Source organism: Macaca fascicularis, chromosome 17, assembly GCF_037993035.2.
Source record: "Macaca fascicularis isolate 582-1 chromosome 17, T2T-MFA8v1.1".
In the NCBI taxonomy this organism is placed as follows: domain Eukaryota; kingdom Metazoa; phylum Chordata; class Mammalia; order Primates; family Cercopithecidae; genus Macaca; species Macaca fascicularis.
In genome coordinates, this window is record NC_088391.1 from 99,506,188 (window position 1) to 99,530,945 (window position 24,758).

General features: G+C 37.2%; 1 protein-coding gene across 12 annotated transcripts in view; it reads left to right on the top strand.

Annotated features, from left to right (window-relative positions):
- MYO16 (myosin XVI) overlaps positions 1–24,758 on the top strand; it is a 698,554-nt gene that overhangs the window by 320,717 nt on the left and 353,079 nt on the right. For 8 of the 12 annotated variants that reach the window (XM_045377420.2, XM_005586232.4, XM_074021386.1 and 5 more), the window contains 2 exons: positions 12,475–12,625; positions 23,100–23,210. In XM_045377420.2, coding sequence (XP_045233355.2) covers positions 12,475–12,625; positions 23,100–23,210 — 262 coding nt within the window. The remainder of the gene's footprint in view (positions 1–12,474; positions 12,626–23,099; positions 23,211–24,758) is intronic. The other 4 variants (XM_074021383.1, XM_074021384.1, XM_005586227.4 and 1 more) reach the window with 1 other exon arrangement.

Genomic DNA, 24,758 nt, shown 5'->3' on the forward strand with positions numbered 1-24,758 from the left:
ATGGGGAGAAACCTTGGACAATACCTAGCTTTCCAAGGCAGAGGTCCCTGAGACCTTTGGCAGTGTACGTGTCCCTGGGTACTTGAGATTAAGAGAATGGTGATGACTTTTAACCAGCAAGCTGCCTTCAGGCACTTGTTTAACAAAGCACAGCCTGCACAGCCCAAAATCCATTAAACTTTGAGTCACCACAGCACATGTCTCTTGCAAGGACAAGGTTGGGGGTAGGGTCACAGATTAACAGCATCTCAAATACAGAACAAAATGGAGTCTCTTATGTCTACTTCTTTCTATATAGACACAGTCACAGCCTGGTCTGTTTCTTTTCCCGACAATTAATGCATAGTATTTAAGCAATTTAAGCAATAATACATCATATTTGTATATTGTCTTTTAGATTACAAATGACTTTTATATCAAATAACTCATTTGATATGTATGTATAATTTTTTTATTTAGTAATCTATAAAACATCAAGCCTTTTTAATCAAATATTACAACTACATTGTTAAATTCTACAGAATGTGTTTACAAAGTATTGATAAACCTGTCAACGAGTTCCCTAATTATTTTCTCTTAGGTATTCTGAAGTCCAGTAGTGCACAAAGAGAAATGTCATCGAATACAGAGACAGAATGATCCATTCAGGGAGCATTCCTAGCAAAGCTAACACTTGAAACTTTCAGAATCTTCCTTCATATATACATAAAAGTACTAAATTATACTTAATTTACAAATTTTCCCTTAAACGAGCTATTAAAATTTTTTTGCATATATCTATTGAGAGCTGTCAAGATTAATATGTCTTAAAAACAGTATAAACTCCAGTTCAGCCAATGACACATGAAAGTTTTATTTGCTTTTTAGACACAGGTAATATTTTACCATAATGGTCTTTAAATTGTAAAAAAAAATTCTTACAAAAATTAATTTTTAGAAGGACCAAATATACAGCAATTAATTCAAATCTCTTCAAGAACTCTTTCATTTAATATTAATCCTTAGGTCTTTATAGAAGCAGAAAAACAAAAATTTAATTGAATTTTCTACGGTGAACAATTTATGTAGCTATGTTTGTAGGAGTAACATTAAGAACTGTCTATTCAGTTATTTTAAGCACCAAAATAACCAAGTCACATATGCCATATCTTTACGAAATCTGTTTGTGTTATTATTTTTTTTTTGGTTATTTTTGTTGTTGGCCTCATATATCTCAATATATTCAATTGTATTTCATCTCTATGATTTTCTAAAATTACTTTAGTTACAATGGGTGATAATTGTTGCCTTTGTTGGTTTCATTTTATTACATTCCTGTTTCCATTTTCAGAAATAAAATCCTATTTCCTATAGGCACATTTTCTCTGCATGAAGTTACTTTTATGTTTGTCAAAATAAGTAAGTCTGGCATAAATCCAGTAGAGTTCAGAAATTGGTTGTCTGCTGGTATATTCTCATCTAATTTTTTTTCACAGTCAGAGTTAAATCTATCTCTACTGTATTAATCTAAGCTACCCTTGGATGGTACTGAATTTCTTTTTTTAAATGTTTATGGGATCTGTCTTATCCATAGAAAATATACTATCTCGTTTCTTTTTTTTCTCACCAAATAAAACTTCTATTACTAATAATTTCTTTTTTATAATCAGAATAAGAATTTCTTGTTGAAGAAAATTTGGAAACTGCAGAAAAACATATAGAAGCATGAAAAAAATCGCTCATTTGCTTCAAAGAAAAGTTGCACCAGAGAAGTTATACAGGAAAGAAAGACTTTACTAAAAACTATTGCACTAAGGGAGAATGATTGAACTCAATTCAACTGAACAAAAAATGGGAGAGTTTCTAAGTGCTGGAATGAGCTAGCAGGAAAGTACTGTAGCACTTTAGGGAGGAGTTTGGTCAAGGTGACTAAGCCATGGGCATTTGCTCATTGTCCTTTATCAAAGTTAGGCTCCTGTGCTCCACAAAAACTATGTGGGCTCTGTTCTTCCCTGTTTAGACTTCAAAGGGATGACTCCCAGGTCATAAAGACATCCCTGGGTTGTAAAACTGGCCAGAGGCTGGGAGAAGATATACATCTCAAAGAGGGAGAGAAAATATTTGCAGTTCAGTTTTCTAAAGTCATTGCTTCAAGAAAAGGGAGTTCAGAGGATTAGAGATTGTCAAAATTTAGCTGAGAGAAGAAGGTTAAGGCCTTCTGGGTCACTATTCCACCTTCTTGATGAAACTACTATTAACTTGGAATTTTTCCTTTTACCCTTTATATGTTTCCTCTTTTATTCAGTCTTGCACTATATAAATATATACACACACACACACACACACACACACACACATATATATAAAATCACATCTTAGTTTTAAACATAATCTGATAAATATTTTTCCAATCAATAAACATCTAATGAGTATTAAGAAAATACCAATGATTAAAATTTTTTTAACAAATAACATTTTATTATATGTGTCATTAAATTCTACAAATACATAGTAAGTGAAAATTTTAAGATATTGAAGTCAAATTGTCTGAATGCTATTATTAATCACAATGATTATAGACAAACTGTTTTATTTTAAAAGAAAGATCCCTAAACAATTGTTCTATGGAAATTTATAATATTGTATGCCATCAGCCTAGGTATACAATTTGCACTTTTCTTGTAGAAAATAAGTGCATGACTAATTAATATACTGCTTTTCAAAACAATTATATTACTTAGAATTGTTTTTTTTCTTATATGAATAAAAGAGTGATATGGTTTAGAGGTGTCCCCACCCAAAATCTCATCTTGAATTATAGTTCCCATAATCCCCACATGTCCTGGGAGAGACCTGGTGGGAGGTAATTGAATCATGAGGGCAGATTCCCCCATGCTGTTCTCTTGATAGTGAACTCATTCTCACAAGATCTGATGGTTTTGTAAGCATCTGGCATTTCCCCTGCTGGCACTCATTCTCTCTCCTGTCAACTTGTGAAGAGATGCCTTCTGCAATTATTGTAATTTTCCTGAAGCCTCCTCAGCTATGTGGAACTGTGAATCAATTAAACCTCTTTCCTTTATAAATTACCCAGTCTCAGGTGTGTCCTTGTAGCAGCATGAGAACAGACTAATACAGTAAATATGTGCTGGGAGTGGGGTGCTGCTGTAAAGATGCCCGAAAGTGTGGAAGCAACTTTGGAACTGGGTAACAGGCAGAGGCTGGAACAGTTTGAAGGGCTGAGAAGTGAAAGAAATCAGGCACATTCCTCAGCCCCGGGCTCAACACAAAGCACATTCCTCAGCCCCGGGCTCAACACAAACAGGCCCAGTACAAACACATCCCACCATATGTCTCTCAATTTCCTGAGCCCAGTACAAACACATCCCACCATATATCTCTCAATTTCCTGAGCCCAGTACAAACACCACCTGGAAAATCCCCGATAAGGACACAGCCATTTGAGGTTTTACTGAAAGCGCGGGAACCAATAGAAAAACTACTAAATGTATAACTTAAAATGTAAACCAATTGTAATGCTGTAACCAAGAGAATTCCCTTGTTCCTCTGTAACTTTACTATCCTATTTACCTCGGGCTATAAAAGGCAAGCACTCGCATTGTTCAGGGCCCTCTTGTATGCTGTGGAATGGAGGGACCAAGTTCGAACTTGCAGTAAAAGATCCTTGCCGCTTGACTTTGACTCTGGACTCTGGTGGTCTTCTTTGGGGAACAAACGGTCTGGGCATAACAGAAGAAAACAGGAAGATGTGGGAACATTTGGAACTTCTGAGAGACTTGTTGAATGGCTTTGACCAAAATGCTGATAGTGTTACGGACAATGAAGTCCAGGCTGAGGTGATCTCAGATGGAGATGAGGAACTTGCTGGGAACTGGAGCAAAGGTGACACTTGCTATGTTTTAGCAAAGAGACTGGCAGAATTTTGCCACTGCTCTAGAGATCTGTGAAACTTTGAACTTGAGAGAGATGATTTAGAGTATCCGGCAGAATAAATTTCTAAGCAGCAAAGTGTTCAAAAGGAAACAGAGCATAAAAGTTTGAAAATTTGCAGCCTGATGATGCAGTAGAAAAGAAACACCCATTTATTAGGAAAAAAATTCAAGACTGCTGCAGAAATTTGCATAAGTAACAAGGAGCCAAGTGTTAATCACCAAGACAATGGGGAAGATGTCTCCAGGGCATATCAGAGACCTTCCCAGCAGCCCCTCTCATCACAGGCAAGGAAGTCTGAGAGGCAAAAATGGTTTTGTGGGCTGAGCCCAGGACCTCACTGCTGTGTGCCGCTGAGGGACTTGGTGTCCTGCACCCCAGCAACTTCAGCCTCATGCAGCTCAAAGGGGCCAAAGGATAGCTCGGGCCTTGCTTCAGAGGGTGCAAACCCCAAGCCTTGGTGGAATACATGTGGTGTTGGGCCTGTGGGTGCTCAGAAGTCAAGAATTGAGGTTTGGGAAACTTAGCCTAGACTTCAGAGAATGTATGGAAACATCTGGATTTCTAGGCAGAAGTTTGCTGCAGGAGCAAACCCTGCTAGGGCACTGCAGAAGGGAAATGTGGTGTTGGAGCCTCCACACAGAGTCCCCACTTGGGCACTGCTTAATGGAGCTGTGAGAAATAGGCCATGTTCCTCCAGACCGCAGAATGGTAGAACCACTGAAAGCTTCCACCATGCACCTGGAAAAGCTGCAGACCCTCAATACCAGCCCATGAAAGCAGCCAGGTGCAGGGCCATACCCAGCAAAGCCACAGGGACAGAGCTACCCAAGGCCATGGGAGCCCACCTCTTGTATCATTGTAACCTGGATGTGAGACATGGAGCAAAGGAGAATCATTATGGAATGTTAACGTTTAATGACTGTCTTGTTGTATTTTGGACTTGCATGGGGCCTGTACCCCTTTGTTTTGGCAAATTTCTCCCATTTGGAATGGGATTATTTAGCCAAAGCCTGTACCCCTAGTGTATCCAGGAGGTAACTAACTTGCTTTCAGTTTTATAGGCTCATAGATGATAGGGACTTGCCTTGACTCAGATAAGACTCTGGACTTGGACTTTTGCATTAATGCTGGAATGAGTAAACACTTTAGGGGACTGTTGGAAAGGCGTGATGTTTGAAATGTAAGGACATGAGGTTTGGGAGGCGCTGGGGCAGTATGATATGGTTTGCCTGTGTCACCACCCAAATACCATCTCGAATTGCAGTTCTCATCCCCACGTGTGATGGGAGGGATCCAGTGGGATGTAATTGAATCATCTGGGTGGTTTGCCCATGCTGTTCTCATGATAGTGAGTGAGTCTCATGAGATCTGCTTGTTTTATAAGCATCTGGCATTTCCCCTGTTGGCACTCATTCTTCCTCCTGCCGCCCTGTGAAGAGGTGACTTCTGCCATGATTGTAAGTTTCCTGAGGCCTCCCCATCCATGTGGAACTGTGAGTGAATTAAACCTCTTTCCTTTATACATAGCCAGTCTCAAGTATGTCCTTAGAGCAGCACGCAAACAGTGTGCAAATACAGGGAGTCTCTGTAACTATTTCTTTGCGATTATTGTTAGTGGTATATCTTATATAACCTATGATGTAATTGAGTGAGGTAGTGACTTATTTTTGAGATGCAGGTAAAAAGTTCTATGTGTAGAGATTATTTATTAAGAATACAAAACTGTAGGGCTTGATATACACTTAGATATTACCTAGTTTAACTCTTGCATTTTGCAAAGGTGAAGCTGTGACCCAGAGATTTCACAGGCCTTAAAAGTTCAGGTGGCAGCCAACTTGAGGTAAAATCTGATTTAGAATGATGTCTCCATAGTCTTAAGCCAATCTTCTTTCCAACCATAGCTCTCATGGAGTCTGCTAGTGATACTGCAATTAGATTTGAGATATAAAAGGATTATTTCAACTATTTTACTAAATTCAGTTCTTCTTCTAAATATTTATTCTAAAGAAATCTTTATAATTGGTGATCTTTTTTGTATTTCATAAACTATCTTCTTTGTTTGGACCTTGACCAATCTACTCTTTTATTAATCACCCTAGACTCAAAAAAATTGGTATATGCAAACCCTCCCTTTTGTTTATAGAACTCTCTGACAAAGAAGAAAATACGATTGATAGATGAAGAAAAATACAGAAAATATTTTTATGATATGAGAGTAGATGTAGACAGTGTGGCAGGTGAGTAAGCACACAGGTTCTGTAGCTTAGATCCGACAGACTCAAACCTCAGCTCCAGTAGCACCTGCTGTGTGTCCAGAGCAAGTTCTTCTCCTCTGTGCTCTCAGTTCGCTCATTCATAAAACATATAGACATTATAAAATAATGAACACTTTATAATGTTGTTGTGAAAATGAAACAAATTTAATACATGTAGAGTGTTTAGAACAAAAGACTATCACATATTAAATGTCATATAATTAATATAACGTTTTGCAGATAGTTCACTCAAATTATAGAAAACAATAGAGAAAGGCCAAGAATGGTGGCTTACGCCTGTAATCCCAGCACTTTGGAAGGCCAAGGCAGGTGGATCACTTGAGGACAGGAGTTTGAGACCAGCCTGGCCTCAGAATTTCATAATGAAACCCCATCTCTAATAAAAATTAAAATTAAAAAAAAATTAGATCGGCATGGGGGTTCATGCCTGTAGTCCCAGCTATTCAGGAAGCTGAGACAGGAGAATCACTTGAACCTGGGAGACAGAGGTTGCAGTGAGCCAAGATCACACCACTGCACTCCAGCCTGGGTGACAGAGTGAGATTCTGTCTCAAAAAAAAAAAAAAAAAAAATATATATATATATATATATATAGACACACACACACACACACACACACACACACACACATACACAGACACACCATAACAACTTTTTAAAATATGTGAAGGGGTTTTGTTTCAAAGAAGCATAGAACATATTCTTGGGAACTCTGTGAATGATGAATGAAGTTACAGCAGACAGGCATTGTCCCAGTGGTGCTTGTGGAAGAAAGAAGGTCTCTTTGGAAGTAATATTTTATCATTTGATGGCATTTGTCTTAGTTCATTTTTTGTTGCCTATAACAGGCTGCCTAAAACTGGGTAATTTATAAGAAATGAAAGGTATTTCTTATGGTTCTGGAGGCTGAGAAGTCCAAGGTTGAGGGGTGACATCTTGTGAGTACCTTCTTGCTGAGGGGACTCTCTGCACAGTCCCAAGGTGGCACAGCACATCTCATGATGAGGGGCTGAGAGTGCTAGCTCAGGTCTCTCTTCCTCTTCTTATAAAGCCATCAGTCCCACTCTCATGATAAACCATTAATCCATTAACCCAATAATCTATTAATCCATGAATCGATTAACTTATTCATGGGGACAGAGGCCTCATTACCTAATCACCTCCTAAAGGTTTCACCTCTCAATACTGCCTCACTGGCGACAAATATTCAAATCACAGCAGTATCAAGCAGATCTGGCTATGAAATTTTTATAAGCATTATAAGCCTTTTCTTTTCATAGTAAATTTTTTCCAATTAATAACTATACTATTGAGAAGAACCGTCTACCTTGATCCATGAGCATCCTTCGCATTTTTGCTCAGTTTGTCAGACTGCAAGGCGTATGTAGATAGCTACATAGGCAACTGAGTAAATTTAAAGAATCATATTCACTCCCAAAAGAAGGGACTGACTTATTTGCTCCTTGATGCAATGTTTGTTGCTTGCTCAAAAGATACTTGATATATACCTGGCTTTCTCTCCTGTAACAGCACTTTCTCTAGTGTTGGCATCCATTAAGATCCAACTGTATTGTTTTCTTCCTACTTCCCCCTCCTCACTACATGGAACAGAAGACAAATATAACCATAAGAAGACAAATATAAACAGAAGAACTCATATAAACATAAAGCTCTGTGTCTGCCTTGAGTAATAAAGTCTTTTATCTCTTGTCCAGGGAACTCTTGTCTTCTGCAACTAATCATAGAATAGTAACAAACTAACTTATTAGATTGTAAGTAGGGTGAAATCTCAGAAGCTTGACAGTTCTAGACACATACAAACAACAGCTGGATTTACTGCCTGCTATGGCCATAGTCATGGTGCTACTCCCTTTTTGTGCATTATGTTATTAGTCCTTCACTATAGTCCATTTGCAGTTTGATTTTACAGAATGGCTACATAACTCACCCAAAGTGGTATAACCAGATATCAAACATGGTAGTTTTACTGACTTGAAAATGTATGCCCATACATCTGTACTATGCCATGCTATTTCATATTAATATATGATCCTCTGTCCCCTCACATATGTGCAAGTATTTTCATTGGCTCAAACACTATAAAACATCATCCAGAGTTCAAAATAAGGAAGACTGACCTTGCATTTCTGTAAACTTATTTCTTAATATTCCTGCCTTTCCATCAGGCCTGGCCTATTTGCTAGTCTCTTTTTTTATTCATGCTTTCCTAGGTTCTATGGTTCAGTTGCAAGGCAGGGCATAGAGATGGGCTGCAAAGTGATGAGACTGTGGTGGTTACTGAAAGCAACCCTTCAGCTTATTCTCTTCTTGCTATGTGAAGGTTAATATACAAAATCATTTGTGTATTTATATACTAAAATTCAATAAATGGAAATTGGAATTTTATTTTTATTTACTCATTTGTTTCATTATTTTTTGAGACCAGGTATCACTCTGTCACTCAGGCTGGAGTGTACCTGTGCAATCACAGTTCACTGCAGCCTCGACCTCATGGACCCAAGAGATCCTCCCACCTCAGCCTCCTGAGTAGCTGGGACTACAGGCACGCACCACCACAGCTGGCTAACTTTTTACTTTTTGTAGAGAAGGGGCTCACTGTGTTGCCCAGGCTGGTCTCAATCTCCTGTGTTGCCCAGGCTGGTCTCAATCTCCTGAGTGTAGAAGCAATCCTTCTACACTCAGCCTTGGAATTTTAAAATACATTCATAAAACCATAAAAAAGAATAAATCTAAAAATTATTTGGAAGATTTTCATTCTGAAAGCTAAAACATATTGGTGAGGGAAATTGACAAAGATCAAAATAAAGGTACTTGTTTTCATGCATGACGCAAGTTGACATTGTCAGTATTTCAATTCTCACCAAACTGATTTATCAATTGAATGCAATGCTAATCAAAATCACAACAGGTATTTTTGTAAAAATTCACAAACAGATTCAAAATGTATATGAAAATGCTAAAGACTGCCAGATAATTTTCAAAGTGAAAATAAAGTTGGATAACTCACATGACTGGTTTCAAGTCTAAATGAGAAGATATTTGAATCAAGACAGTGTAGTATTGATTTAATAATGAATGATTATATCAATGAATGATAATGAATGATTATATCAATGAAACATTCTGAAGAGTCCCAAAATAAACTCACACAGATATGATCAATTTATTTTTTAAAAATGTGTCCCACTAAATGGAAGTGAAAGTCATTTTTTAAAAAACAATGCTGAAACATTTCGACATCCATATCAGAAAATAATGTACTTCAACTCATATGTAGCACTGTATACAAAAAGCAACTCACAATGGATCGTAGATCAAAGTGTAAAGCTTAAAATTGTACAGATCCTAGAGTAAAACCCAGGAGAAATTTTTGGTGACATTGGGTTAGGAAAGGAACTTAGATAAGTCACAGAAACACAAACTGTAAGAGAATTTTTTTCTTTGAAACACAATTATGCAAATAAAAGTACAAAGATGCTGAGTGGGAGAGAATATTTGCCAAGAGCTTATCTGATAAATGAGTTGGATACAGAATATATAAAGTCAATAATCTGAAAAAAAAGAAACCAATATAAATAGTCAAAAGATTTGAGCCCACATTTTACCAAAGAAGAGAAACGTTTTATGGAAATACAAAAACTCTAAATAGCAAAAGCTATTTATTTCAGAAGGAGCAAAGTTGAAAGCATCACATCCCCTGATTTCAAACTATATTACAAAGCTATAGTAATCAAAATAGTATGATACTGGCAATAAAACAGACACATAGACCAATGGAACAGAATGGAAAGTGCAGAAATAAACCTAAGCATATATTGTCAACTGATCTCTTTGACAGGAGTGCCAAGATGCAATGGGGAAAAGAAAGTTAATAGTTGGTACTAGGAAAACTGGATATTCACATACAAAAGAATGAAATTGGACACTTGTCTTACACCATGTAGAAAATTAAGTCAAAATGGATGAAAGAATTAAATATAAAATTTAAAACCATAAACCTCAAAAAAAAAAAAAAAGAAGCTCCTCAACAACTTTTGTGGCAATGAGTTTTATGGATATGACACCAGAAGAAAAAGCACAGATAACAAAAGAAAAAATAAGTCAGTTACATCAGACTAAAAGGCTCCTGCACAGCAAAGAAAACAATAAAATCAACAAAATGAAAGAGTAGCATGTTTAATGGGAGAAAATAATTGCAAACTGTATACTTAGGTATATATGTGTATGTGCATATGTATGTGCAAATATATATGATTAAGGGATAAATAACTAAAGTACATAATGAACTCACAAAGCTCACTGTAAAAACAACTATTAAGTTTTTAAAATGAGCAAAGAACCTGAATAGACATTTTTCCAAAGAAGTTATACAATTTTGTCCAACAGGTATATGAAAAGATACTCACCATCACTAGTCATCACAGAAATTTAAATTCAAAGCACAACAAGATACCACCTCAAATCTATAAGGATGAAAATTATCCAAAAGACAAGAGGTAACCAGTGTTGGTGAGGGTATAGAGAAAAGGGGCCCCTTGAACACTGTTTGTGGGGATGCAAAGTGGTATAGTCACTACGGAAACAAGTATGGAGTCTCCTCAAAAAATTAAAAAATAGAACTAATACATGATCCAGTATTGTAATTCTGGATATTTTATTCAAAAGAAATGAAATCAAGGTCTCAAAGAGGTATGTACCGTCTCATGTTCATTTCAGCATTGTTCACGATAATGATAATATGGAAACAATCTAAGGCCCATGAACAGATGAAAGGATAAAGAAATTGTGGTATGTATCTACAGAATATTATTCAGCTACAAAAAAAAAAAAAAAGAAATTCTATCATTTGCAGTGGATCAGCGTGGAAGACATTAGGCCAAGTGAAGTAAGCCAGACACAGACAGATAAATATTGCATCATCTTACTTATGTGTGGACTCTTAAAAACCTGAAAATCACAGAAGCAGAGAGTAGAACGGTGGCTGCCAGGTATTGGAGAGTCGGAGCAAGGGAAGGTGTCAGTCATAGAGCACACACTTTAAATCATAAGATGAGCAAATTTTGGAGATCTAATGTGATATGTTAATTAATAGAATTGTAGTTTCCTTTACAAAATGTATATCAAATCACCACATTATACACCTGAAATATATTCCATTTTTATTTAATAAGTATTTTAAAATAAGAAAATGAAATTCAAATAAAAATCACAGTGTGAGAAGCCACTAACTCACCTAATAATAATTGACTCCAAGGGACACAAAGGGTCTCTTGGAGGTGATAAAGTATTCTATACATTGCTGGTTATTTTGCTTATGCAACTATGTATATCTGTCAAATCTCATTGAGCTAAGCAACAAAGGGTGAATTTTACTGTACGTAAACTAAACCTCAATAAATAGAAGTTGAAAAGAGGCAAAAAAATTGCACTTAGCTCTAGTTAGACTATGTAGTCCAGTGACTATGGTAGACGACATGAAATAATTATGTTTATGTAGATTGCACTTGATTAAATACACATGCATTTCTGCTTATATGGTAACAATTCAGGAGGCACATTTTAAATCTTAGTGATACGATGCAACATTTATCAATTTATTTTCTATTTATTTTTAATGAACATTATAAAATAATGACTGTATTTTGGCAATAAAGTAAATAGAAGAATAAAAAGTTAAGTATCTTTTATTTTTTGGCTTTGTTTGAGCTGTATAGAATTAACAAAAGTTACTCTGCTTGTAATGTTGCAGTACTTAAAGATATTATTGTTTTTAATTCTCATGTTATTATTCCATTACAAACTTGAAATTTTGTCCACGATTTTGTATTTTAAATCCTAAATGAGTAATTTTTAAACTAATTATACAATTACGCCTTTATTCAGTTGTTTGCAATCCATTTTTGCGTTTAAATGTTAAATCTTGTCTAGTTCAGCCATGCATTTCAATCTCAGCACTTAAATTGTTTATTGATTCATCTATTATCGTCAGATATACATTTGTAAACATTTTCTTCTGGAGTTCAAATAAGTATATATTTTTTCTTTTAAAGTTAAAATTGAAGTTTGGAATTATTTTTTTTTAAAGTTTACAGATTTCTTATTAATTTTTTTCCTGCAGTTTATAAGAAGTATTTCTTATCTGAATAAAATCACCATCTATAGTCCAACTCTCCTGTATTGGTAATTTTCAATTGATAAAACATTAGAAAGAGACTAATTGTAATACTGACTTTTTTTCCTCTAGCAGTCCCCTGGTGTTACCAATTGCCAAGCAAGACAGTTTGTTGGAAAAAGACATTATGTTCAAAGATGCAACGAAAGGTTTGTGTATGCAGCAGTCTCAGGACAGCACCCCTGAAAACCCCACTATGGGCGGTTCCACCAAACCCGAGCAGGTAATCACTCCCTTACTGCATGTCTACTAGTACTTTTTCATATCAAGTAATGTATTAAAATCCAACATATTTCAAAAACAAGTGTGCACTAATTTATATTCAAAGACAAATTAATGCCTAGATTAATATTTTGCTTGCAGTTTTCATAAACAATTAGTGCATTCTGCTGATCAACACGCATAATTGCTATTGTGCTTTACAATTTGAATTTTGGTGTTGACTTATATACCAGGAATGTAAACTCAGCCAGCTCATTACTTCTTGAATATTTCCAATTGAGTCATTTGTCATTATTTTGATTTTTATGTATTCTGTGTTTTTTGGTTTATTTCAATGATCCAAATATTTTACGAACAAGAAGGGCAAACCAGTCACTGAATCATTTATTCTTAAAAGTAACTGTGGTCATGTATTGCATGTGTATTTGTGTGTGTCTGTGTGTTTACGTTGCGTGTGTGTGTGTTTGCGTGTACATACATATGTGTCCTTGTCTGGTGCCCAAGTTATGGGAGGTAATTTTGGATTCGAAGTGGGAGAGGGGAATGAGCTTGGAGTTATGGAAATTAATGTTTTTATTATGGCCACAGAAATAAATGATTTTTGTATATTTCTGTTTTATAAGTGGCAGAATAACTTGCATCCTTGAAAATAGCTTTCTTCAGTGTATCTATTTTTTAATATCTTATAGATATTTTAGCCAGGTTTCCTAAAGATCTTCTTAAAATTTAATTTTAATTTTAGTAATTTTTGTTATTTCAAGTAACTAAAGCAGATAAGCAAAACATTTGAAACACTTTTAAATTTTAGCAGGTGTATTCATCGGCTCAAGCTGCCATGACAAAACACCGCAGTCTGGGTGGCTTCGACAACAGAAATGCATTTCTCACAGTTGTGGAGGCATCTGGATTCTGATGGTCCAAGGTCAAGGTGCAGGTTGACTAAAGGTGCAGGGCGCCTTCCCACTGCTGTGTCCTTGCAGGGTGGACAGAAGGACGCAGGGAGAATGGGAAGGAGGGAGAGGCAGGGAGGAGCAGGGAGAGGACACTCTCTGGAGTAATCTTGTGGGATCAGGATCACACCCTTATGATTTCATTTAACCTAAATCACTTCCTTATAGGCTCTATCTCCAGATACAGTTGCATTAGGGATGGGGGCTTCCACATATGAATTTGGAGAAATACAGTGAGTCCACAGTACTAGACAAATCAAGGTTAGGTAAAATTTAAGAGAAAATACGTATATATTTTTTGAGACAGAACATTGCTGTGTCACTCAGGCTGGAGTGCAGTGTCACAGTCATGGCTCATTGCAGCCTCAGCCTCACAGGCTCTAGTGATCCTTCTGCCTCCACTTCCAGATAGCTAGGACTAGGGTGTGTGCCACCATGCTCGGACATTTTTTTTCTGTGTGTGTTTTTTTCTTTTTTTAAGAGGTAGGGTCTCACTGTGTTGCCCAGGTTGATCTTGATTTCCTGGGCTCAGGTGATCCACCTCAGCCTCCCAAAGTGCTTGGATTATAGGTGTGAACCACCGCACCTGGCAAAATATTCTTAACTTTCTTAAGGATCCTATTAACTTCTTTTGACATTCCACGTGTTTCTGAGTCATATAATTTGTGTACTTTAATGTCTGACATAACTTTCCATTTCCAGTTATGATTTAATACTGTCCTGTAATTAGTATCCTGTATAGAGGAAAAATAACTATTAATTAACTAGTGTCTAACACCCTTTTACCCCTCATACATTTTAACACTTACGCCCGTAAATTTAGTAATCTAAAAGCTTGCTTTTGTTTTCGTTACAGATATTTAAGACTCAAATTAGTTTGCAGTGAGTGTTGAGGAAACAAATTTCTGAGTTATTTTACAACAGTTGAAACTCAAGAATGAGTTCTGTTTCCTGTTTCTTTTCACGGGCAGCCACTTTGAGTAAAGTCTTATGGGCTGCTTTCTCGTGTTATATATAAAACCATTACTGCTCACCTTTAGATTTAACAAAATTTGTATATATATATATATGTGTGTGTGTGTATATATATTCATGTATTTCCTTTTGGGAGGGGAAATATTTCATTTTTTCAATAGCTTCTTTATTGATTAAAATATTACATCATAGGATTCTAGTAGAATAGGTATGTGAGCAAAAAATTGAGTATGACCAACAATTGAATATTATTTTTAAACTTACGGAGTTATTTTCCTCATACCTTAATTTGTTACTAAGAATGGGAAAATTAATGTTATTCATTATATGACCTAGAGAAATTAAAGATTACTTTGGAATGTAGTTTTGTTTTTACGGGCATTGTTTTGAAGTATTTTTTCTTAATTCATTTATAGAAATGTATGGAAAATCTCAGGCGAATTGATTTCCTACTGTTCAAATTAACTAACATTCAAAAACTTTTGAATGCAATTAGTGATATGGCATGACTTTTAGTCAATGTGTATATGTGAAATTATTGTACATTTCTATTAATTTGCTTTCAAGCTGTGTTAATTAGGTGTTTGAGTTTAGCAGTAGTAAGTACAATGATACTTATTTATTTAAAGAAGAGCAAACTAGGTCAACCGTTTCATCAGAGTACTGAGATTTCTCCCTCTGTGAAGTTAAAACAATTTATGATTAGCAGATTGATTGCTTTTTAAGTGGTAATTTAATAAGATGTTTCTAAAAGACATAAAATATTCTTCAAATATAAGACATTCAGGACATAAGAATATTAAGTGTAATCTTCATAGGCTAACTTTTCTGTTTTAATGTAGACTTTTTATAATTGTATCCTAGACATAAAAAGTAATTGTAACCATGTTCTATTTATGGGTTAATAGAGAGGGAACGGTGGGTACCCAGCTTTATGCTCCTGTGTGATCTAATATTCACCCGGTAATATGCTACACTGTATCCATCATATTCTCCTATGTTCTTGCCCACAAGGTGCTAGCTGGACGGTTCTCTCCAGGGAAGAGCAGCGTGATAAACTGAATGGATTATATATTCACATTTCATAGGAAAGCTTTCCAAAACACTTTTCAAAGCCATAAAGCTCTGATTAACATTTTAGAGATAAATACATCATGTGGAAAAATTTTAAAAACTTAAAATAAAAACTACTTTGCATCTGTCTTTCCAGATTTTTACAAAGTGTAGGTCTTATCAAATGGTAACTATGTAAATGAATATTAAAGACATGATTTGACATTTTATTTTTTTAAATTTCCGAGAATCACTAAAATTAACATTTGTTTTTATATTATCTCTGAGAACTCAGAATGTTTCTTAAGTGGCGTATAATGTGCAAGACTTCCTTCTCTTCCCTTTCCCTCTTGTTTTCCTTTCCCATCCTATCCCTCCCTGACCTGCTGGGGTTTTACATTCTTTTCTTGGTTCCCTAATTTCTTATTTTCCGTCTTTCCTCCCTCTCTTCTTTCAGACATTTTTACTTAAATTAGGTTTAAGGTTGAAATTGAAGTCAAGTGATTATTCCGTTCAGTGAAGCCGTGATAGCCTGGGGTAGAGAGAAGTGGGAAAGAAGCACACAGCTTTGCTGTGGTTCAGGTCTGCAGCTCGGGAACTCTATGGAAGTCCCATAGCCTTACTGAGCCTCAAGTGTAAAATGGCTACATAGGACCAGCCTTGTATGGTTGTTATGACGATGACAGTAGATAGGTGTATTATTCGTATTGTTATTATTGTATAGACTGGCTGTATGTGACTGACTGGAATTACATATTCTGGTTTTGCCAGAGCGGTAATGTCTTCTACTCCCTGCACGGATCTGGTCTAAATTCATGTAGTTCCAGTCAACATATCCACAGGACTTTATACTTTTCAATGTAAATATAGATGATTTTAGAAAATAATAATGCAAAATTGTGTGTTATGTTGGTTAACATTTCAAAGCTTAGAAATGCTTTCAGCTGCATTATCTTAATCCTCAAAACGTCACTGTGAGCAGGTTATTAACTGCTTTCACTATGTAACTTAAACTCAAGCTTCAAACTGAGTTTCAAGCTGACCAAACTTAAACTCAAGAAAGTTGAGCAGGCTGGGAGCGGCGGCTTACTCCAGTGATCCCAGCACTTTTAGAGGCCAAGGTGGGAGGATTGCTTGAGGCCAGCAGTTCAAGACCAGCCTGGGCAACATGGAAAAACCCCATCTCTACAAAATATTTAAAACTTAGCAGGGCATGGTGGCGCACACCTGTGGTCACACCCACTCAGCAGGCTGAGGTGGGAGGATTGCTTGAGGTCGGCAGTTCAAGACCAGCCTGGGCAACAGAGCAAAACCCCATCTCTACAAAATATTTAAAACTTAGCAGGGCATGATGGCGCAGGGCATGGTGGCCCACACCTGTGGTCCCACCAACTCAGGAGGCTGAGGTGGGAGGATGGCTTGAGCTCAAAAGTTGGAGGCTGCAGTGAGCTAGGATGTCATCACTGCACTCCAGCATGGGCTACAGAGTGTGACCCTTTTCTTGACCAAAAAGTTAAACAAGTTGTCTAGAATCACAAATGTTTCTTTTATTTTGTATCCAGTGCTCTAGTGGCACCACAGCAGGCTTCTAAGATTCGCTAAAACTTTCTTCCTGTAGTCCACAGAGACGCAAGCACGTAGATCTGCACCCAGGGAAAGGGAAAGGGAAAGGACCTGGTAGACTTCACTGTTTAAGAAACCTTGGCAGAATAACAAAAGGAGGGCAAAACTACACAGGACTGTCCAGGCATGGCACGGGTGGAAGCCTTGGGAAGCGAAGTAAAGTATGTGTCATGTGATCACCCTTTCTTAATCTGGTCATTCCGGTCCACACAGCTTCTTTTTTTTTTTTCTTTTTTCTTTTCTCTTTCTGAGATAGCGTCTCACTCTGTCGCCCAGGCTGGAGTACAATGGCGCCATCTCAGCTCACTGCAACCTCCGCCTCCTGGGTTCAAGCGATTCTCCTGCCTGAGCCTTCCAAGTAGCTGGGATTACAGGTGCCTGCCACCACACACAGCTAATTTGTGTATTTTTAGCAGAGATGGGGCTTCACCATGTTAATCAGGCTGGTCTCAAACTCCCTGACCTCAGGTGATCTGCCTGCCTCGGCCTCCCAAAGTGCTGGGATTACAGGCGTGAGCCACTGTACCCGTCCAACAACACATAGTCTTTTTTTTTTTTTTTTTTTTAATTTTCTCCTTTTTTTTTTTTTTACTTATCCATACTGGGTTGTTTGCCCCTAGACTGCCTTCCTCCAAATCCTGTGACCCTGATCCCACAAGTCAGATTATTTCTCTTGCCCCTTGGGCTTCTACTCCCTGGACATGTATTACCAGCCTCCCAGAGAGAAATCACGAACAAGCAAACACAAGACATGGTAAAGCCCACAGTTCTCAAAACAGCGTCCACACAATGGAGACGAGGGATCAGCAAATTCAGAATACTTTCAAAACTTAAATTAGCTTTGGATCGCAAAACATTTCTCAAAGTGTTTCCCCTGAATTCTTCCTTGATTTCTAAAGTATGTCTGTCTTGCGTTTTAGATCTCTCCTTTTGGAAATATATATAATAAAAACCATAGTGGTCAATTTTGGAGAGGATAGGCAATAGTTTGTACTTATCTGGTGATTATTATTATAATTATTTGGCAGACATTGGTAGTGCCTACTTTTCAGCCTATAAATGCAACATAAAAACATTCACAGACATACTTTTTATTTTTCTTTCTACTTATCAGCTGTTACAATGCTTTTGAAATCTATAAAGAATGTGCTCCTTTGATAGCCTTGGTTAAGATTATCAAAGCTTCCTTTCGGGTCATTTTGGAATCTTGATGTGAGAAATGCAAGGAACTCTTTCCTTGATCTACTGTCACACTGGATCTGCCCCTCTGTGTAACTATAAACAGGCTAGGGAGTAGTCACATTTTTACTGTCAGCCTAGTACACTTTCTGACCCATGTAACAGCTGTGCCACTGAAGACGAGAATCCACAGGAATACCAATGAGATGTCTGTGATAGCTGTTCCAGGCTTGCTGGAACAAATGCAGAACTTCTGTTAGTACTATTCATGTTTTTGCTAAATGTGCACACAGAAATTTGCATTGAAATTGTTAGCATCGTGACTGTAAGAGGGATCTTATTATCTTAGCATAAATCATTACTCCTGAAGAAAATACAAATCTTGCTCTTGATTTTCTTCCTTTTTATGATTTCTCTGGGAGTTGAAGATGTATGCTAACTTGCTGCAGAGTTTTGCCTTCTTTTTGCATTACTCAAAGTTATTGCAATCATTTACTGATTTACATCAAATTAGGTACATGTATGAATATGCATATGGATTAATTTTCGTACATGCATTCATGCATGCCTACATCACTTTTGGGGTTGTCTATATGTGTGCGTAAGTTTATGTACTTTGGAGAAACATTGCAAAGATATTTAAAAGAAAATATATCTACATCCATCCCTAAATTGATGGTCAAACTTCCCTTTCATGTGTCTGTCTACATAAGGACTTTTGCCACAAGTTATTTCATCTCTAGAAAATACATTCTTACCTAATTGCACATGTTTTCTAGATTCCTTTTATATCCAAGGGCAACCATTCCAGTCTGTGATCCTGGAATGCAGTAAAATTATCCATCTTTATAAGAAAATCTTCAGTCTTGTCTAATTTAATTCTAGTTAGGAAATCAAGTGCAACTTAGTTGCATACAGTTGCATATGGCAGCTCCTCTTTTTCTTAAATTAATTGAAGTCCAATCCATTCCTCTGTGGCCTCTTCCTTGGGCCCCCTTTTTCTAGAGCTTGCTGGCTGGTCTCGTCACTCCACCTTTTCTCTGCTGCAGCTGCCAGTGTGTCATCTTAGCACTGTGAAACTGGTCTTGCGGTCCCCATGCTCAGTCCCCTCCATGACTTTCACTAATTCCTGGAATGAAGCAGCTCTTCCTCATGGCCCAGGAAGCTTTTCCAGCTCCTTCAATATCCCCTGCTGCTGCCTTCTCCCACCTCCTCCACACCAGGGCAGATTCTAGGGTCTCCCACACACCCATCTCCTCCCGACCTTACAGCCCTCACCATGTCCTTCCCTCTCCCTGAGACATCTCTCCCCACATCCCACAGGACTGTCTTTTAAAATGATGTCCAATTTCAACATCAATGTGACCTCTTCAAAGAGGACTTCTCAGATCATCTAAAGTAAAATTTTTCTCTTTTCAAAGCATCCTGTTTTTCCTCTCACATACATTTTGTACTTGTAATTTCTTATTTTTGTCCTAACTTCTCCCCCGCATAGGGGAGGTCACAAACATCGTTCCTTTTTTCCTCTTTGTGCTAAACCTCTAGCACAATGGCCGACAAAGAAGGTGAGCAAGGGAAATTTGGCCCATTATTGAATAGATGTCATCAGATGTTTCCATTATCCACTGGAATTTCTCCTGTTCCCCAGTGGTTATCATGCCAGCTTTTGCTTCTGACTTATCAGCTGTGTGACCCTAGAAAAAGTCCATGTCCTCTCTGGGCCTCAAGTTTTTCATCCATTAAATAATGATGTTATAATAATGAATGCCAAAATGTTTTAAAATGTTATTCAGCAGAAGAACCTTCCTCAGAAAGAAATATGTGAACGAGAACTCTGATTCCTAGAGCAAAGGAAAGCTGAGCATCTTTGCTGAGAACAGCGCGGACAGCCCCAGGGCCCTCCACACTCACCTGCATCCCTCCCTCCCCCAGCCCCAAGGGAAGCTGGTAGGAAGTTACATGGTCTCCGTGGCCCCTAGATGTGTTACCAAGGGCACTAATGAGGCACACTTAGCTGCAGAGGAGGCACCGGGCCAAATTCCCCTCATTTTTTTAATTCCCTCAGCCACTCTATGAAGTATATACTATCTTTCATCACATAGAGAATGAAAAGCAACTTCATGATGTTAAGATAGAAAACTATTCAAGAACTTACAGATTGGAAGATGTACAACTGGGGTTTAAACACTGTTTTTCAACCCGCTGAATACAAATAATTGATGTTTCAGAGGTAGATGAGCTCGCATTTTCTAACATTCGAAGTAGGGAAGCTCAAATTAATGTCTGAGATATTTACTTGAATTTGCATGACCGATGAAAGCAGAATTAAAAACTGCCTGGATCAAGACCACCAGTTCCTTCATCTAAGGGCTATGCCGAAGGCAGCGTGGCTTCTTCTATCGTCACGCCTCTCTCTGAGACCTGTCAGTCTAGGTAGCGCTTGGTGCCTATGAGACTCCGCAAAGTGGAACTCAGTGTATAATGTTAAAAAGTTGATATCAAACAATTTCAAAATTGTTTTGACAACCCAGGAAACACCGGCATAGCTGGAACATTATGACTTCTATTTTTATCAATAAAAAGTACCAGTGTTTGGATGCAATTCTTGAAAGATTCAAGTAGATAATTCTGACACATCAAAGCCTTAAAGCTATGCCTCTAACCCAACATTAAATAACTAATTTTAGTAAAACTGTATTATATGCTTAGTGTAGGTTAATGCTGAAAGATATTTGGAAATATGTTTCCTTTAAAAGTTGCAAAGTAGTTAAAACAATGAACTTAGGGTGTTTGAGTTTGTGCATCTTGGTGGGGAGGGATACAAGCTTGTGGTTGATATTTCTGAAATCTAGATTTTTTTTTTTTTTTTTTGAGACAGGGCCTAGCCCTGTCACCCAGGTTGGCATGTAGTGGCACTATCATGGCTCACTGCAACCTCAAACCCAAACCGCTAGGTTTAAATAATCCTCTCCCCTCAACCTCCCAAGTGACTGGGACTACAGGGCACATCACCATGCCCAGCTAATGGAATATTTTACAAATTAGTTTTTAATAAACATGCATCTATTTGAATATTGTTTCCTACTTATAGAAATGGTTTGAACTCCAGTGCCACAAAGCTTGCTGCCATGCACCAGTCTAACTAGAGTTCATAAAAAAAAATACTCTGACCTTTCAACATGGCCACTACTCAATTTGTGTTTCTATTATTTTGTGTGTGTGTGTGTGTGTGTGTGTGTGTGTGTATGTATTTTTGTTTGTTTGTTTTTGAGACAGAGTCTTGCTCCGTTGTCTAGGTTGGAGTGCAATGGCTCGATTTCCGCTCACTGCAACCTCCACCTCCTGGGTTTAAGCAATTCTCATGCCTCAGCTTCCTGAGTAGCTGAGATTACAGGCGTGTGCCACCATGCCCGGCTAATTTTTTTTGTATTTTTAGTAGAGGTGAGGTTTTGCCGCATTGGTCAGGCTGGTCTTGAACTCCTGACCTCAAGTGATCCACCCGCCACAGCCTCCCTGTGCTGGGATTACAGGTGTAAGCCACCACACCAGCCTGTGTTTCTATTATTAATGCATTAGATTTTGAAAATCTGGGGAGAAAATAAACCTACTTTATGAACTCATGGGAAAGATTATACTTTGCGAAATATCCACTAATATCAGAAAAGATAGTCCTAAATTTAGTTTTATTAAAAATGTTTAGTATTTTTTACACTACATTTACTAGATAAGCAGAAATATTTATGTTCAAATTATTTAGCAATGGTATATACTATTAATAATATATAATACAGATACAAATACAAAATGCAAATATAGAATACGTACATAAATACAAATGATAATTATTAAAACTTTACTAGGAGTATCAAAGAGCTCAGATTGATAAGAATATTCTTATTCTTTTGCTCCTTTGTGTGTGATATTAAAAAAACACTCCTGCTATATTACATCAAATGGCTACTTTTCTGAGCATATTATATGTACGTAAAATTAAAATTGCACATTTCTAATTTGAAAATAATGGATTTTCATTTAATTGAAGAATCCAAATTTATCTTTTTTATTTGAAATGTTGCACAGTCTTTAAACTTTCATGGCATATTAAATTGAATAGGAAAGCTTTATTTATGACGGTTATTTTAATCTCGTAGCTACCTTAATCTTAAAAGTAATGTAGAGCGGAATAGAAAGATCTGGTGTCTACCTTTAAAACCTGGCCTCGTCTTACATGAATGCAGAATCTAAATTCCATACACATTTCTTCCTTACCATGCCAACAATGGTAACATGAAAAGTTTTGCTTTAGCTTAGGGAACACTGCAAACATATGAGGTGTTCCACTGCCTATCTTTCAGAGGACTGAGAACAGTACAGAGCTGTCTAAATTATCAGTAGGGAATAAGAAGAGTCAACATGCTGAACTCATCTTGACAGACCTAATGCCTGGGCTGACAGACAGGATGTGTGCACCTGCACGCTGGAGAGTATAGCACAAAAATTCTCATCTGAATACATTGCTCTGTGGCTTTGGATTTCTTTTTTTCTTTTTCATTGAACCATTTCATCTTTTAATAACAGTTCCTAACTCAGGTTGTCTTCAAATTGTTGATAGGTAATTGAAAGTGGAACATCCAACTGTGAAGAAAGTTGATTGGAAAGCAATTAGAATTGATCATACTTTCTGTTCTTCCCCAGGTCAAGCTAATGCCTCCTGCCCCAAACGATGACCTGGCAACGCTCAGCGAGCTCAATGATGGCAGCCTGCTCTATGAGATTCAGAAGCGCTTCGGAAACAATCAGATCTATGTGAGTGCCCTGGAGATTGCCTTTTGAACTGCTTTTGTCTTGCTGCATGTTTTTATCACCCTTCAGTGCTTCAAATGTTGCACGTAAAGGGCTCACTGGAGCTTCTGGTCATGGTGATAGCTTAAGTTGAATTTTTCAAGGTGAGTTTAGCTTCATCTGGCTCAATTATAAAGCAAATTCAGCACAGTTCCAAATTTTGGAGTTAAGTATAAACTAATACCCTGCGGACAGACACAAGTACTGCTATTAAACTTTCCTGTTGTCATGATTGCTGTGGAAGATGTTGCTAGAACCAGCAGGATCTGCATATGACTTATAAAATTGCTGTCTGTCTCCTCTACTTTTCTTGAACCTGCTAGATCGGGAACAGGAAGCGAAAGAGCATATATTGACTATGCATGTACGACTGCCTCTCTATTTGCATGAGAAGAGACTGTTGTGGCTCAGAATTGCCAGGAAATGTCTTTGTAAAGTTAATAATTTTTGCACAGATTCCTGATAGTAGAATCTAAAAATATTACTCAAACGACAGCATGGAGAATTTATTTACTGTGGTTCTATCCTCATTTGTGTGTTACTTTCCCAAGACTGATAACAGTTTAGACACCTTGTAATATCAAAATCAATCTCTTTCTCTTTCTTTTTCTCTCCCACTCTCTGATTTTGTTATATTCTACGCAGAGCACAGAGCAATTCAATCAGAATGTCTATAAAGAAATCTGATTATGCATATACCTGCTGTCCCTTTTTGATAACACTTTTGTTTTCTAGTCTACTGAGAAACTGATTAAGTAATTTTCATGTAAATGTGAAGTCTGAGATTTCCTTACAAGTAATAAATTGTCAAATGCTGATTAGCCTATGAAAATGCAATGTAGCATCGTAATGCTTAGATAAATTGCCTGCCACTGTAAATACACTTAAAATTAAATACTTCTGTCAAAATTAATGAAATCATGTCATTGGCATAAAGTGGTAAGAGCTGATTACTTTGGTCTCTGTTATCACCCTGTTACTTTTGTAAAGTGTGTATTTTTATTCCATTATTTCATCTTTTTCCCAGTATTGCGTTGATTTTTTTTTTTACTCGTAATTATGGAAGCCTAGAAGACCATTGCTTAAATTGTTTTGTCTTTCTTTACCCATTTGTGCCTTTAAAGTGACATTTCATCTAAATATGCATTTATTCTGGTTCTCTCCACCCCCGTGGTAAGCACCCTCATCAAAGCCATTACCTTCCCTTCTCTAAAAACCTACTAACTCTCTAGGGGAGGCTTCATCATTCTTTTTCAATCCAATCTCACAATGAACTAGAGTAATTTTTATAAAGCACAAATGTAATCTCAAAGCTCCCAGTCTTGAATCTTCTCTATGGCCCACCACTTTTCATGGGAAAAAGACCACAACCCTTATTCCAGAGACTAGAATCCTCATGATCTGCCCCAAACAGTCACTGAGGACTCTTTCTCACTTATATCTAAATTACTTATCACCTGCCTTCCTGCATCGAGGACTTTCCTTAGACTGTTTCTCTGTTTGTTTATTTCC